A 16,981-nucleotide genomic window follows, 5' to 3' on the forward strand; every position below is an offset into this window, starting at 1 on the left:
ATATTCTGCTCCAAGCGACTGAGATATTCAGGAGTGCGGCTGTGCCCACTTGCAAAAGATCATCGCAGCTGGGCTCCTTAACTGTTTACATCTCCTCATAGAGTGGTGGGGAGGTCACAGGACCCATACCTGAGGATCCAGCCTCTCCCTTCCACCTGTGGTATGCGATGCTGCCCTAATCACACGGGGCCCCAGCAAGAGGCTAGGGGTACAGGCCAGCGAAGACTAAGGATGTGGGGCTCCATCTGTGTGGCTATAGGAAAGTTATCATCATTGCTGGATAAAAGCCTTTCCAAGTGCCACATTTCAGGGGAGCGCACCCACACTTCTGTAAGTAACCCCTCACCTATGCTCTGTAAGTAAGGCCAATGGCTCACAGGTGCCCTGAGGGGACTTTGGTGGCATTGTACCTCAGTTTGTCTTTGGAAGCTCAGGGAATAGGGAGGAGATGTTTCTGTTGCCCACGGGGAAAGGATTTTAGCAACACTGCATTTCCACAGAGCTATTAATTCTCCTGAATGGTTGTGAAATACTCTATCAGGTACCCATGCCTAAATTGAAATGGCCTCATCTGGCTTTTCTCAATGGATCTCTCACTTTGATTGGCAGTCATAATCAAAAGAAGTGACAGCATCACTCTCTGCTGTGGGCCACTGAAGACACACAGGCGCTATCTCGTCTCCATCTGGCTTCCTTTCTGTTCTTCACAAGAGGGTTGAGGGCGCTGGTCTGTGAGCTCGCTTCAGCAAGCTCTGGGCGTTTGTTGTTGTTTGTTTGCTTTTTGGGTGTAGAGAAAACACCGTGTTCAGCCGCGGCCACAGCCCAGCACAGGTGTCTCTAGACTGTGAGCGTGCCCTCTAAGACAATAGCAGCGCCACCCTTCAGGTCAACTCGGCCATCAGGTCGCAGGGCAATGTCCAGTTCCCCTCCTCGGCGGGAACACTGGAAGGCTAAACAGAACACAGAGTGGGGTCAGTGCAGAGCACTTCGCTGTGATTGACCACACCGTGAAGGATTTATTGTTACCAACCCAGGACTCCTCCCAGGCCAGTTCCAGAATAAATTCCTCCATGTGTGCACAGCACCTCCCACCTCCTCCCCATCCTCCTGCAGACCCAGAGGTCCACGCACAGCTGATGTGCAAACACTGCCCAGCCCTTCCCTTCCTGGACCTTTTAAGTGGGCATCTGAGAAGACCCCACCTTCAGCTCTGAATTAAACAGAGGGAGTTTGTTTTCTCATAACACATTAAAGCAACCACGTGTGCCAGGCCCACAAAAGAGGCATGGTCTCAGATTCCTAGGCGCTCAGGAAGTCATTACACTCACCCAGGACAGAGAAAAGGGATCACCAATCTCAAAAGTTACATAGCAAGCTAATTATACTCATCAAGCATTTATTAAGCACTTACTGTATTAGAAATACCTGTGTTGGCCGGACAGTGGTGGCGCACGCCTTTAATCCCAGCACTCGGGAGGCAGAGCCAGGCGGATCTCTGTGAGTTCGAGGCCAGCCTGGTCTACAACGCGAGATCCAGGAAAGGCACCAAAACTACACAGAGAAACCCTGTCTCGAAAAATAAAACAAAACAAAACAAAAAAAAAAGGAGAAAAAAAAAAGACATAGGTGGAATAACTATCTCTTTTTTTTTTTTTTTTTTTTTTTTAAAGATAATTTTTTTTTTAAAGATTTATTTATTACATATACAGCATATATGACTGCAGGCCAGAAGAGGGCACCAGATCTCATTACAGATGGTTGTGAGCCACCATGTGGTTGCTGGGAATTGAACTCAGGACCTCTGGAAGAGCAGTCAGTGCTCTTAACCTCTGAGCCATCTCTCCAGGCCCCAACTATCTCTTTAATGAGATGATATTCTTTGCTGGGTGGTGGTGGCGCACACCTTTAATCCCAGCACTCGGGAGGCAGAGCCAGGCAGATCTCTGTGAGTTCGAGGCCAGCCTGGGCTACCAAGTGAGTTCCAGGAAAGACGAAAAGCTACACAGAGAAACCCTGTCTCGAAAAAACCAAAAAAAAAAAAAAAAAAAAAAAACCTGTGTTGGGGAGGCAGGGGTGGAAAGTGGGGGGAATCACTGGAGGGGAGATGTTTCAGGGATATTTCACATGAGTGATAAGATCTACTTTTTTTTTTTTTTTTAGACAGTGTTTCCCTGTGTAGCCCTGGCTGTACTGAAACTTGCTCCATAGACCAAGCTGGCCTGACTGTCTCTGCCTCTGGGATTAAAGGAGTGTGCCACCACCGATCAGCTCAGATCTTACTACGTTTTTAAGAATCGACACAAGCCTAAAATGGGTCAAATAAGAAATTTGAGCTGGTCATAGTATTGCACAATCCCAGCCTTTAGGAGGTATATGCCAATCGGAGGCCAGCCTGGTCTACATAGCAAGACCCTGTCCCAAATAGTTGAGGGATGGGGCCATGACTCTATGGTCAAGCATTTGCAAAGCCCTGAGTTCAACACCCAAGCATCCAAAGAGGAGGAGAGAGCGGGAAGTATTTGTCCTACCTCGCATCTCTTTCTTCCTAAGCTGCTGGGACCAGTAACTACTGAGAACGGTGTGCGCGGATCCTGAAAAGTAAGACGAAGGAAACGCAAGTGTGTGTCGCTGATCGTGTTAAGTGATAAAGTCACTTAAGTTGACTGAATGTTAGATGATCTAATCCTAATGTCAACCGAGCAACAGCAGAGTGTGCAGTAAGGGAGATGGGTGTGTGTGTGTGTGTGTGTGTGTGATGAATCGGCTCTCCCAAACTGTCCATCAACTATGTCTGTTTTTTGAAGGATTAGACTCCAGGGATTCCCTAACTTGTTTTTTGATACAAGGTCCCATGGAGCTCGGGCTGGCTGGAATTCTCTATGTAGCCGAGGCTGCTTTTGAACTCCTGATCCTCTTGCCTCTACCTCCTGAGTGCTGGGATCACAGGGGTGTGCCACCACACCTGGCTTTGGGCTTTAATTTGGCTCTATCATTCATTGTCAGCTCTTTCCGCTGGAGTTGGAGTTAGAGGCAGGTGAGAGCCACCTAACATGAACTCTGGGAACTGAACTCGGGTCCTCTGAGAGAGCAGTCTCCACTCTTAACCACTCAGTCATCCCTCCAGCTCTGGACGGTCAGCTCTGGACAGGAAATTCGAGGCCATCACATAAATCTCTCAATAATTTCCAGGGAACATACCTCCTTCCTTCTAGAGCACATATGCAAGCAAAGGAACTCAGACACAGGGTCAACCTTGTAAGGCTTTGTGGATAAAAGAACATGCCTTTCAGTCAGGGTTTTGTGATTGTTCAGTGTGCCGGGCAAGCTTTCTATAGACCAAGCTTATCTCCTTGGTTAGTTGTGTGATTGTACCCTAGAAGTGGATCAGAGACTACATATGAAAACAAACAAAACATAAAGCCATGCCAGGCATGGTGGTGCAGACCTGTGGTCCTACACAGGGATTTTTGAAGCCTATTTTGAAGATTTATGAGCTACATAGGGAGTCTCAGGCCAGGCTGGCCTCCATGAAACTTGTCTTGAAAAAAAGTGGAGGGGAGCAGGGAGAAGAAAATTAAAAATCTATAACTTACAACTTACAGTCTTTAGGGAGGAGGGGGAAAAAGTTCTCTCTTCTCACCCACAAAACAAGCTTACTGAGCATTATAGGATGTCTAAGTATGGTAATTTACATTCTGCTTTGCCCAAGACTGACCATTAAAAGCTCCATGTACCAGGCCCCTCAATCCCACTTTACCCTAGCTGGTTCAAAGACCATCACTGTCTAGAAAACAATACACACAAAATTGTGCTGCTTGTCAGTCTTGGGAAAGCAGCTATGTGTATGCCTGCTCCCATGGTGTGCTGGCGACTTTTATGTCAACTTGACATAAGCTAGAGTCACTGGAAAGGAGAGAACCTCAATGGAGAAAATGCCTCCGTAAGATCTGGCTGTAAGGAATTGTCTTAATTAGTGATTGACAGGAGAGGGCCCAGTCTATTGTGGGTGGTATCATACCTGGGCTGGTGGTCCTGGGTTCTATAAAAAAGCAGGCTGAGCAAGCCATGATGAGCAAGCCAGTAAGCAGCACCCCTTCATGATCTCTGCATCAGTTCCTGCCTCCAGGTTCCTGTCCTGTTTGAGTTCCTGTCCTGGCATCTTTCAGTGATGGACTACAATGTGGAAGTGTAAGCCCAATAAACCCTTTCCTCCCCAACTTGCTTTTGGTCATGGTGTTTCATCACAGCAATAGAAACCCTAACTAAGATATGTGGGAGAGACTCAGCGGGCTTCCTGGATGCTGTGGGCATTTTCCCCAATCTTATGCAATACTTTGCTGAGTTTTGTGTTCGTGCCTTTTGTTTCTCTCAGGGAACTCCGTGAAGACCCCTAGCATTTCGAGCCTTTGCCCAGCCCCTTTCAGCCCTGAACTCCATTTTCCCCAGCAGTCCCCTTCATCAAGCACCCCTGCCCTTGGCTGCAGAGATCACGATTCTCAAAGAGGGTACAAGTGCAGGGTGTGACATTCCTGCCCATCTTTGATGTCATTCTTTTGCTTCCAGCTGGGGCAAGGTCTGCAAGTGTTGGCTCAGGGATCTAGGTGCATTGCTAGTGAAATATGTAGCTCTGTGGATGTAGCTTTGTGATAGAGCACTTGCCTAGCAGGCAAAGTGGCCCTGCGTCTAATCTCCAGTATTAGGAGAGGTGAAGGAAGAGGAGGAGGAAGGAAAAGAGGCAGAGACTGAACATAGCTGATGTTTGTTGGGCATTTGCCATGTGCCAGGCACTGTATGTCCCCCTGGGCATGTGCTGGGCTGACCTAACCCTCTGAGGTGTTCATCACATCACATAGAGGAGGGACGGGACTTTTACGGGTTGTCACCTGTCCGGGTGGTAAGAACCAGGAAGGCAGGGCTGCAACGCCTCCTTTCTTTCTTTCTTTCTTTCTTTCTTTCTTTCTTTCTTTCTTTCTTTCTTTCTTTCAAAGATTTATTTATTTATTTATTATGTATACAGTGTTCTGCCTGCATGCCAGAAGAGGGCGCCAGATCTCATTACAGACGGCTGTGAGCCACCATGTGGTTGCTGGGAATCGAACTCATGACCTCTGGAAGAACAGCCAGTGCTCTTAACCACTGAGCCATCTCTCCAGCCCATGCAATGGCTCCTTTCTACAGCATCTTTTCATGGAAGATTTCAGTGAAGGGGTGGAGGGAGAGAAACCAAGATGGAAGAACCACCCAGCGGGGCATGAGGGCACATGGTTGTAATCCCGGCGCATGGCTGTCATCCAGCACTTGGAAGGTAGAGGCAAGGACAGCAGAGGGACAAAGTCATCCTCGGTTCATGACCAGCCCAGGTTACATGGAGACCAGCCCCATTACCTGAAACCTTACTTCAGAAAACAAAATCAAAGCAAGGCATCTGGAGCGTCACATGAAGGCTGTTGGTTTTCGTTTCTCTCCCTGTTGCCGGGATAAAATACTGTGACAGAAGCAACTTAAGGAGGAAAGAGTTCATTTTAGCTCGCAGTTCAAGGCACAGCCCTTCATGGCTTCCCGGTGGAGGCGGCAGGAGCTTGCAGTAGCTGCTCACATCACACCCACAGTCAAGAGGGAGCAATGAATATTGCTTAGCCTGTCTGGCTGGAATCCCAGTCCGGGATTAAGCTAGGTCTTCCCACTTGAATTAACATAGTCAAGATAATCCCTCAAGAGTTGTGATCAGAGACCCATCTCCCAGGTGCTTCTGTCACACTGACAACACCAAGCACCACAGTGTATAGTTAGATATTTGTATTCCTCTTCTTCCCTGGTTAATGCACCCCTCATTTTAGGGAAAGAGTACCTGTTACCGGGTCTTCAGGCAAACCAACCCATGGCGCAAAGTATCGGGAGTAGAAGTCATATTGGGGTGTCCGCCCCCCAGGCTCTCCTTTGAGAGTGAGAATGAGTCCCTTCACCTTCCCTGTCTGTTCAATTCGAGGCAGAGGCTCTGTGTTCACCTTCAGGGTCTCTAGAAAGGACCTTGAGCACAAACAGGATGGATTAGGAACAAGTATTTTCAGACCACCCCCTACGCAGAATGGGAAAGAGGCTGGGCTGGGCGCAGATGGCTCAGCAGAGGGAAGGGGGGAGGAGCCTGTCTTTGACATCTGCCTCTGGGGAAGCAAGTGGCTGGGCCAGGCATGATGGCAGATGCCTCTAATCCCAGCACTCAGGAGGCAGAGGCAGGTGGATCTCTGTGAGTTTGAGGCCAGCCTGGTCTACAGAGTGAGTTCCAGGGCAGCCAGAGCTACATTTGTCTCAAAAGAAAAGAAAGGCAAGTCGTGCAAAGCAGAGCTGGAAATCTAGGTGCTGGCGTGCAAATGGTTAAACATGGCATTTACCTGTTGTAAGAATCGCTGAGCCGGACCAGAAGTTTTCGGGTATCTGGAGAGTACTGGATATCCTGCACCAGGGTATCACCTATGGCTGTCTGTGGAAGAGATCAAAAGTGCCTCAGAGGTTGGATGAGCAAAGGTACTTGCTGCCAAGCTTCATAACCTGAATTCAGTCACCCAGACCCAAATGGCAGGAGAGAACACACTCCTGCAAGTTGTGTTATGACCTCCAACCTCACACCATGGCTTGTCCAGCGTGCCTGGAGCCATAGCAACCATAAACCAGGCAAAAGGATGAGACATTCATGGTCAAGCTGGAGAGATGGCTCGGTTGGTAAAGCGCCCGCTTTGCAATCGTGAGGACCTGAGTTCAATTCCCATCATCCCTGGGGTTGGTTGGTTTGCTTGTTTTGGTTTTTCAAGACAAGGTTTCTTCTCTGTGTAGCCCTAGCTGTTCTGGAACTCGCTCTGTAAACCAGGCTGGCCTTGAACTCACAGAGATCCACTTGCCTTTGCCTCTCAAATGCTAGGATTAAAGAAGTGTGCCACTGCCGGGCGATGGTGGCGCACACCTTTAATCCCAGCACTCGGAAGGCAGAGCCAGGCGGATCTCTGTGAGTTAGAGGCCAGCCTGGGCTACAAAGTGAGTTCCAGGAAAGGCGCAAAGCTACACAGAGAAACCCTGTCTCGGGGGAAAAAAAAAAAAAAAAAAAAAAAAAGAAGTGTGCCACTACCCGCGCTGGGCCAGGCATGGTGACCAACAGTTGTTATCTCTCTGTTGGAGAGACAGAGACAGGAGGCTCCCTGGGGCTTGGTGAGCTCCAGAACAATGAAAGACTCTACTGAAAAGGAGGCTAGGTCTGGAGAGACAAGTGAGAATGCTTGCTGCTCATGCCTGAGGACCTGAGTTCCTGAGTTCGGATCCCCAGCATCTACATAAAAAGCCAGGTATGGCCACATGCACATGCACATACCTGTAAACCCTGGTGATGGGGGGAGGTGACACAGGAGACTTTCTGGGACTCTTTTTTTAAATTTATCTATTTATTTGTGTGTGTGAATGTGAGTGGTCTCAAGTGTGGAGGTCAGAGGATAAGTTGCAGGTGTTAGTTCTCTCCTTTTGGTACCAGGCCCAGCCTCAGGTTGGACTAGTGATACTACTGCATGGCTTCACCTCTACGCCCTGAGATGCTCCAGTTCCCATGGCTAAGGCCTCTCTGCCTTGGATGCTGTCTGCAGTTGTGTAGCTGTTTCCTCCCAATTGAAATATTCCCTCCTGGAGAGAGGAGGAAGGCTCCTCAGACTCAAGAAGCTAAGGAAACCTACAAAGTCCAGGAAATCCAGAAAATTACAGGACTCACAAGGCTCGTCCCTAAGGCTATAAAAGCAATAGCAGTTGTTCTAGAGTGAAGACTCTCTGATGGAACTCTGATGGTATGGGGAGCTCCAGGAATACAGCTTCAGTGAACTGTCCCCCATGCTGGAAGGGGTCTTTTAGTCACTCAGTTCCTTTTGAGTCACCCACGCTGCTGGAAGGGATCACAGCAAAGTCATCTGCTCATCAAACCAGACTCCATGGAATTGTTTCTTTGGTCTGTTCTGTGTGCCCTTCTAGGGTAAACAGTTACGTGTTCACATCTCCCAGTTAAAGTCAGATCCACAACAGCAGGAGAGAAAAGAATTAGTCATACACCCATGGAGGGCGTCTCAGCAGAGTCCCAAACATGTTTTTCTCATGACCTCCCTTGCTCTGATACGGTCCCTTCCTTCTTCTCCTATGCATCTGGGGTCCTAGGACCTCCACAGGACAACTGCAGTACTTACCTCACTGGGTGACATTGAGAATAAAGTGAGATAGTGTGGGTAAAACACTCAGCGCGTGGCCCCACCCACAGAGCAGGCTGTCTCTCAAGGCCATCTTCTTCGTAATAATGATGGAGGTAGTGATGGCTCACACCCTATAGACCCACAAGAGACCAGGCTATATCTCTTGTCTTCACTGGGTAGACTTTCTGTTTGCCTCCTCCTCACTCTCATTGTCCACCCCTCAAACGATGACAGTGACAACTGCCAGCATTTTCCAACCTTTCTCTCCGCCTTCTTTGCACAGGTTTCATGGACTGGTCTTTCCTGTAGAAAATCCAGTACCAGTGCGATAGCGGCATGGCTGTTATGGGGGTAATCAACCACTTTCTCGGTAGACTAGAGGCTGCTTCACAGGCTGGAACTCATACTGTGCACCTTGTGAAGTGTCCACGGCTGGGAAGGTCATGGACCCTAAGAGGGGACCTCCTACCGTGATTTTGGTAAATGGACATGAGTCACACAGCCTTCTAAATATTTTGTTTATATCTCTAGGTTAGTGTCATCTCCAGCCTCTGTCAGAGAAACTTAGTTTTTCAGTAAGTGGTAGTTAATGTAGAGACTCATCACTGGTCAAAAGCTGAGATTAAGTGGCCTTTGAGTGTTTGGCCCTAACTGAGACATCTATTATTATCTATTCGCAAGGTTCGGAGAACATGATGAGGAGGTGGGAAGAGCATAAAAGTCAAGGGATGGGGAAGAGTGCTGCTGACAGGTCTTCTGGACACAATGTGGCCACTGCACTCATGAGCTCATAAACATCACAGCAGGTGTGGCTGTCTGCAAACATCAGGCTGGTCAATAGTTCATCATCGGTGAGGGAGGAACTCATGAGGTCCACAGCTCCCCTGACTGTTGTCAGTTAATGGTAACTGAAGAAAGGGTGTCATTCTGTCAGTGGTGTGACCACCAATAAACTGTCCAGATTCCAGTAGATAACACCACCACCAGCCAGGGCTCATGCAAGCAACTCTAAACTCAGTGGGACACACACACACACAGACATAGACACACACAGACACAGACACAGACACACACAGACACGGACACACAGAGACACACACAGAAACACACACAGAGAGACACAGAGACACACAGACACATCCACACACACACAGACACAGACACACAGACCCACAGAGACACACACAGAGACACACACAGAGACACAGATACATACAGACACACAGACATAGAAACACACACAGACATACACACAGACATACACAAAGACACACACACACACACACACAGAGGTGTGGAAAGTGGGGAAACTGTTGGGAGGAAGTGTTTCATTGGGAGAGGGAGGAGAGGAATGGTAGCGGGGTTAGAAAAAAAAAAGACCAAAATTTGTTATCTACAGCTATGAACTTGTTAAGGAATTTTTAAAGAAAGAAAATTCCCATCTCTCCTACTTGAACTTGCATGGGCTCACCATCATCCATGTTGACTTCTCCTTCCTGCTGGAATGAACAGAAATCCAACCTTTCATTGTTCAAGGGGGCTGAGGATGCGGCTATCTTTTTCACTGCCTCTTATAGGGTTCTCTTCTCTCTCTCTCTCTCTCTCTCTCTCTCTCTCTCTCTCTCTCTCTCTCTCTCTCCCCACCCTAAACATTCTACTCACTCCTGTCCCTCGATGGAGGTTATATTGCTCACCGTTAAGTGAGTTAGGTGTGATGGCATGAACCAGCCAGCAAGCACTTGACAGAACAGAGAAATGCAAGTTCAAGGCTAGCCTGGGCTACACAGTGGTTACAATTCAGTGAAAGTGATCAATCTTACCAAATAGACACAATACTAACATCCTAATCTGAACCCCACTGCCGTGCTTATAATGGGTAGGAGGCCCATCTGTGGGGATCACATTATGTTAGAATACAGTCCAAGAATAGAATCGTGCAAGGGCAATTCTCAGTGTTTGTGAGAAAATTCCAAGACAACAAGACAAGAGTTTCTTCAAATACACTGAATTGCTCTTGGAATGGGCTTTTGTGCCTCTCCCAGCTGCAGTGGATAGAAGTGAGTTTACTTCAGATTATTCAGTACAATTGGCTATTGCCATTGCTTTATATGCCTTTATGGAAAAACATGTTTGTGCCAAGTGTGGCTTGTCCTTGTGATTGAACACTTTACCCAGGTGACTCTTCTTAACCCTCGGACGATGAATTTGTCTGATGCTCTGAATAAAGTTGGCTACTGCATGACACTTTAGTCTACCTCATTTTTAGACCCAGCTCACCCAGGTTCACACCACCAGTCAGAGCGGTAAACAATTACACCAGAGCTTGCTTTCTGTTCAAACATGAACAAAGGACCACACCACAAGGCTCTAACTGGATTCTTCCCACCAACCTTTATCAAGTCTTCTACTTCATGGAAGTCCTAGAAGAGGAAAACAGATACATACAGTCATTGCTGAACAGGAGAGCTGGGGGAAGTAATTGTATATAATAAAATTCGATGTAAATATAGTAAGAAAGAGCTAACCTGGGGGAGGGTTGGGTAGAGAGGAAAGTCCAAGACAATCCCGTCCTCTGCTCTTCTGGCCTTTAGTTCCCCACTCATAGTGACAAAGGTTAGGGTGTTGTTTGTGTTCTCTGGACAGAATCAGGAATCAGGAAAATAAACTTGGTACAGGGGACTTCCCTAACCCCAGTACTAGGGATTGAATCCAGTACCACACAGATTCAAGGCAAATGACCTAACACTGTACTACGCTACAATCCCAGCCTACTTTAAATGTTTTTTAAAAATATTTTCTATTTTAATTTATTTTTCAAGACCAGATCTTTTTTTTAAATTTATTTATTTATTTATTATGTATACAGAAGAGGGTGCCAGATCTCATTACAGATGGTTGTGAGCCACCATGTGGTTGCTGGGAATTGAACTCAGGACCTCTGGAAGTGCAGTCAGTGCTCTTAACCACTGAGCCATCTCTCCAGCCCTCAAGACAAGATCTTAACTACGGAACCCCTACTAGCCTGGAACTTGCTATGTATGCCAGGCTGGTTTTGAACTCACAAAGCGATACCTGCTTCTACCTCTAGAGTGCTGGTGGTGTATACATGGAATCCTAGGACTGGAAATATGGAGACAGGAAGATCAAGAGCACAGGATGTTCCACAGCTACTTAGAGAACCCAGGGCAAGCCTGGGATACATAAATACTTGTCTCAGAAAAACATATGTACGGGAGCCAGGTGTCATGGCACACATCCTTAGTCCCAGCACTGGGGAGGTAGAGGCAGGAGGATCTCTGTTTGAGACCAGCCTGGTCTACAGAGTGAGTTCCAGGATAGCCAGGACTACCCGGCTCAGGGTATACACATGCATACATACAAGCATATACAAAGTAAAATTCCCATTACTTAATTTGTGAAACAGCACAGCCGCAGAGGCCAGGGTGGCGTGGCCACACAGAGGAACCTCACTCACTGGTGTAAACCACCTGAGTCCAAAGCGGGCACCTTCAGAGGGGGGAAAGCCAAAGAGACACATGTCAGACCCACACAGGCGAGCCTTCAGCTCTTCAGCATCTTCTTTCCTACATCCCTCCCTGGTGTGGTTAACAGCAAACGGTTGTCAAGGGACGAACACAGACCGGACAGACATCCACAGGCTCCCCGCGGCTAGGTCTGCAGCAGAACCAGAAGGTCCACCAACACCCTCTTCATCCATTTGGGTTGCTATAACAGAACTCCACATATTGGACAACTGTTTGAGAAAATATCTGTCATAGACCCGATGGTTTGGAGATTCAAGGTCTAGGGGCTGGTACCTGCTGAGCATCCTGTCACTGCATTAGCCCAGGGCAAGGCACAGGCACATGAGGGCGCCAAATACCCGTGTCTGAGAAGCCCGCTCCCGATACCAACCCGCCCTCATAGAGATGACATTACTCCATTATCTCCTATTAGGATCCACCTACCAATATGCTAGCTACCCTGGGGACTCACTTTCCAGTACATGACCTTAGGAGGTGGGGAAACCCTAAACTATAAACGTAGACTTAACTTCAACACACCTTCTCCTAGATGAACTAAAACCCACGTGAGCTATCCGCAGGCAGATAACACACAAACATCTCCTTAAACCTCCCTGCTCAGCCTTGGCTTCCACGGCCGCCCAGGAATGTATGGAAAATGTGCGTTTACTCTGTGTGAAGTTGCCGCTTGGTTGCAGTTTCCTGATGAAAGCCGTTTCGGAGAGGTTCATTTCCCCTGCGATGCGTTGATGGGCGTCTTCGGCCAGTGTCTGAATTAGAAACAAAAGGTCATCGAGACTTTGGAAACACAATCCAGACTTCCACACACCGCCAGCTACCATTAGTTAACATAGCGGTGGACATGAAATTCAAGTTAGGGGCCGAGGAACTGGAGGCATGTTACTACAGTTTTTCAGATACCCAGGCCCACAGCACCTAGGGGAACCACAAATGTGCAATGAATGCTACAGGCGTGCAAACCCAGAGCATCGGGCCAGGTTCCTCTCTGTGTCCGTTTGTTGTCCAGCTAAAGATCTTGGGCACTTTTCTGTCCACTTTTTCCAAGTGCAGGGAATCAACCCTAAGGCTCCACGCATGCAGGGCAAGCGCTCTATCACTGGGCCATGGCCGCAGCCATTTTAATTAATGAATGAATTACTTTTTCTTTGTAGACAAGTTCTAAGATGCCCGGGTGGGCATCTTGTGATTCCTCTACCTCAGCCGGGAGTAGGGGCTGGACACCAGGCCTGGCTGTTTGCTTTATAAACTCACAATCCCCTTCCTCAGTCTCCGAAGTGCTGAGATTTCAGGTGTGAGTGACCACCCCCACCTACAGTTTTTCTCTACATTTACATTTTTAAAAAGATACTACAATTGTGGGAGTGGCCTGGGTATGTGTGCTTTCGAATACCACGGTGCCCTTGTGAAGGTCAGAGGAAAATGTGTGGAAGCTGATTTTTTTTTTTCCCTTCCATCATGTGGGTCCTGAGGATCAAACTCTGGTCATCAGACTTGGCAGCATGTGCTTTTGGCCAAGGAACAATCTCACCTGCCCCAGCACTATTATTATTATTATTATTTTATACAGTTAAACCCACTAGTACCTACAAAATGCTTCTCTGGCGCCAACACGTGACAGTACTTCAAATGAGACCCATGCGAGTGTCTGATAAGAAAAGCCTTTTCTCCTATGCCAACCAATTAATTTAATATTCTGGGGCGTGCGTGCCACAGTATGCACACAGAGGGCAGAAGACAACCTTTTGGAATCGGCCCTCACCGCCCGTCTCTAACTGGGCTCCAGGGATTGAACTCAGGTCGTCAGGATTGTGCAGCAAGCCCCCTCAGTGGCTGAGCCATGTTGCTGACCTTTCAAACCATTAAATAAATAAAGCTGAGGACAGCAGTGCATGTCTATAGTCCTGCTACTCGGGAAGCGGAAACAGAAAGATTAAGTTAAAATTGTACCGACGTTACGTTCTGGTGAGGAAGAAAATTTAGAGAACTGTGTAAATTCTTATTATCTGGTGAAAGCTGGATATTTAAATCCTTTCCAGATCAAGGCTATTACATGGCTACATAGAGAGAACCTGTCATCATCACCCACCCCAGCCCCACTGCGGCCCAAGATACATTTCTGACTTGGAGTCACGGAACTATACTCACTGCAGCAGAAGTGTGGCGCAGCCAAACACACTTCATCCACAGCCAGGAAGCATGGGCAATAATTTTCAAATTAATACATTTGATTAATAAATAATTATTAAATTTCCAATTACTGAATGTATTTAGTGAGAGAGAAGTGGGGGGTGGGGAGGGCAGGCAGGGCTATGGAGGCCAGAGGACAATTTTCTGGTGAAGATCAGAACACGAAGCGGGGCACTCTGGCTTCGGCCGCTGCCCTGGGTGACCTACAAGCTTCCAGGTGACCCTCTGGTCTCCAGCTCCCCTATCATGGTAGGAATACTGGGATTACAGGTGTTTTCAGCATAGGTGCTGGGACTTGAACCCTAGTGAACCGGACTCTGCTCATCAGGCCCTCATGGCTCCCCCCGTCACCCACCCCAGCTTTCTCCTTTTGTGCAGTCAAGGATTCTCACCCATGACACTGTGCTGTCCTTCCAGGCCACAGCTTGGCCCTGGAAATCTGCTTGGGGAGATGAGGGGATGAAGAAATGACAGACAGACATGCAGAAAAGCTGGGATGGGGTGGGCTGGGCTGGCTCCATGGGAGGGCACCTGCTACTGGACACTGTAGCTTGGCAGGTTTATTATGTCAGGCACCAGGAGGAGGGGCTAGCTACTGTCAGCGCCATGTCTCTGTAGGGAACAGTCTGAGGTTGTGACCAAACCTAGGAGGAGGGAGCTGAAGCCCCAAGCATCTAGATGTTCTGTCAGCATTTGCACATAGACCACGGGAATACTTTACCACTCTCCTGAGCCTCACCCAGGGACTTCTTTGCCAATTCCCATGCCTCTGAGCATTCGGCTCTTTGACCGGCCATGCTCATAGCAAGCAATATACACCCAGGACTTTATCCACTGCCCACAGTGTTACCCACAGTGAGGGTGGGTCTTTCCAATACAAGTAACTTATCTGAGGCCTCCCTCCCAGACATGTCAAGAAATGTGTCTCCAAGGCCACTCCCAGAGCTTGTCAAGTTGACCGTCAATACAAATCATCACAGGAAGGTCCCTGCTTCCTACGACCCAGGAAACAATACAGCATTCACCCAGAAGGCCAAGGAATATTTAACTATCCTACTAGCAATTATCCTAATCAAAATCAATAATATAAACTCAACGAATTCATTTGTTTGGCGGAGGCACATGTGTGTCACGGCATGCCTGTGAGCTCAGAGGTCTACGTGCAGGAGGAGATTTTTCTGCTTCCACTATGTGACAACCAGGGATTGAACTCTGGTCTTCGGGCTTGGCGCCAAGGAACTCTACCTGCTGAGCCATCAGTCCCATGAAAAAGAGCTGTTTATAAAACGGAGACTTTCGACAAACTCATTTTTCCAGGAACTAGAGATCAACTCCTTCTAGTTCCTGTTTAATTCCTTGCAAGTGTCTTATTTTCTTGATCCTAAAGAATTTTTTTTAATATTTTGATGATTATTTGGAGAGAAAGAGTATATGTGTGTGTGTTTGTGTTTGTGTCTGTCTGTCAGTACACTTGAATGTAGAGCCTTTGGAGAGAGACAGACAGACAGACAGTCTAGGTTTGTACAGTGTTCCTGGAGGTCAGAAGAGAGTGTCAGATCCCCTGGAGCTGGAGTTACAGGCCGTTGTAAGCCAGGCGTAGGGAAGATTAAAGACGGGCATGAAGATTAAAGATGGGCATGGTGGCACACGCCTGCGACCCCTCAGCGCGGAGGAGTCCAGGATAGATGGAGTCTGAGGATAGCTGGGCTACATAGGGGGTTTAAGGTCAGCACGGGTTATAAATCTTGAACTTGCCTTAAACCCTCTCCCAACCCCCATGAGAGAGTCCCTAAAATAAGATCCATATTTAGCATAAAACTAAACTCTGATGGCTAAGGAAGCCTCCCCCTACTTTTTTATTATTATTTGCTTATCTATTTATTTTTGATTTTGTAAGATGGGTCGCTTCATATAGCCCCCAGCTGGTCTAGGACCTCCTCTAGAACCCAGGCTGGCCTCAGAGTCACCGTAATCTTCCTGCCTTATCCTTTGGAACACCAGAGTGACAGGCATATGAGACCCCACTCCCTGCTGCTGCCTCTTTTATCGGCTCCAGTTCCTGTGCGTGGGACTGTCTGTGGTTCCGACTCAGTCTAGGTTATAATATATAGTATAACCTGAAGACACGACCGTCACCGCTGTGACAAAGAACACAAGCCAAAGTGGCGAACAAACTTCTACACAAGTCATGGGTTCTGCACACATCTAGGATTCCAGGCACCGCCCTTGAGAACCGACGACTTACATTTTCCACGAGGCAGACGGCAGCAGGATTGCCCCGGAAAGCTGTTGCCGTGAATGCATCCGCTATGAAAATCGGGAGCTTCATTTTCCTCGCCAGCTCTGTCTGGGAGGTCCCTGCCTTGCTGGGAGCCTGCTTCACTTCCTGTTGTTTAAAAAAAAAAAAAAGCCAGAAAGTTAATATTTCACTGGTGCACACATGCATGCAGTTAATGGTTCCCAGATAACAAAGTCAAACAATTAGTCCAACATAATTCCCTTTAAAGACACCAATCCTCTAACTTTTTCAGCCTTTGCATTGAATTATCTTTGCAGAGAGTATCTTAGCGCTGGGCTAGTGAGCACTTGCTTGGTGTGCACAAGGCCGTGGGTTCTATCCCAGCACTGAAGGAGAGAAGTCTGCAGATCCAGCTCAGTTGCTAGTGTTCCTTAGCATGCTCAAAACCCTGGATCGAATCCCCAGTGGCCCTTAAACAGGACATGGTAGCACACATCTATAATCCTAGGAAATGGGGGCAGGAGGAACAGAAAGGTTCAAAGCCATCCTCAGCTACACAGGGAGTTCCAGGCCAACCTGGGAGACATGAGACCCTACCTCAAAACAATAAAAGAGTTTACCAACTTACACAGTATAAGAAAGTTAGTCTGATAGGTTAAAAAGTAAACGTTGGGTTTTTTGTTTGTTTGTTTTGGGTTTGTTATTGTTTTCTTTTTGTTTTTTGAGACTGGGTTTTTCCTTTGTAGCCCTAGCTTTCCTGGAACTCTCTAGATCAGGCTGGCCTTGAATTCAGATATTCA

The 16,981-nt window shown here is 47.7% G+C and overlaps 1 protein-coding gene across 1 annotated transcript; it reads right to left on the reverse strand.

Annotated features, from left to right (window-relative positions):
* Positions 1–691: 691 nt before the first annotated feature.
* Positions 692–16,322, reverse strand: LOC131926772 (phenazine biosynthesis-like domain-containing protein 1). The gene is made up of 9 exons (XM_059282366.1): positions 16,188–16,322; positions 12,405–12,504; positions 11,619–11,717; positions 10,736–10,845; positions 10,601–10,630; positions 6,390–6,478; positions 5,849–6,027; positions 2,529–2,591; positions 692–950 (listed from the first exon to the last, which is right to left on the reverse strand). Exons 1-9 carry the CDS (start codon positions 16,269–16,271, stop codon positions 838–840), a joined length of 867 nt encoding a protein of 288 aa, XP_059138349.1. The 5' UTR covers positions 16,272–16,322; the 3' UTR covers positions 692–837.
* Between the last annotated feature and the right edge of the window lie 659 nt (positions 16,323–16,981).

Source organism: Peromyscus eremicus, chromosome 16_21 (genome assembly GCF_949786415.1).
Source record: "Peromyscus eremicus chromosome 16_21, PerEre_H2_v1, whole genome shotgun sequence".
NCBI lineage: Eukaryota > Metazoa > Chordata > Mammalia > Rodentia > Cricetidae > Peromyscus > Peromyscus eremicus.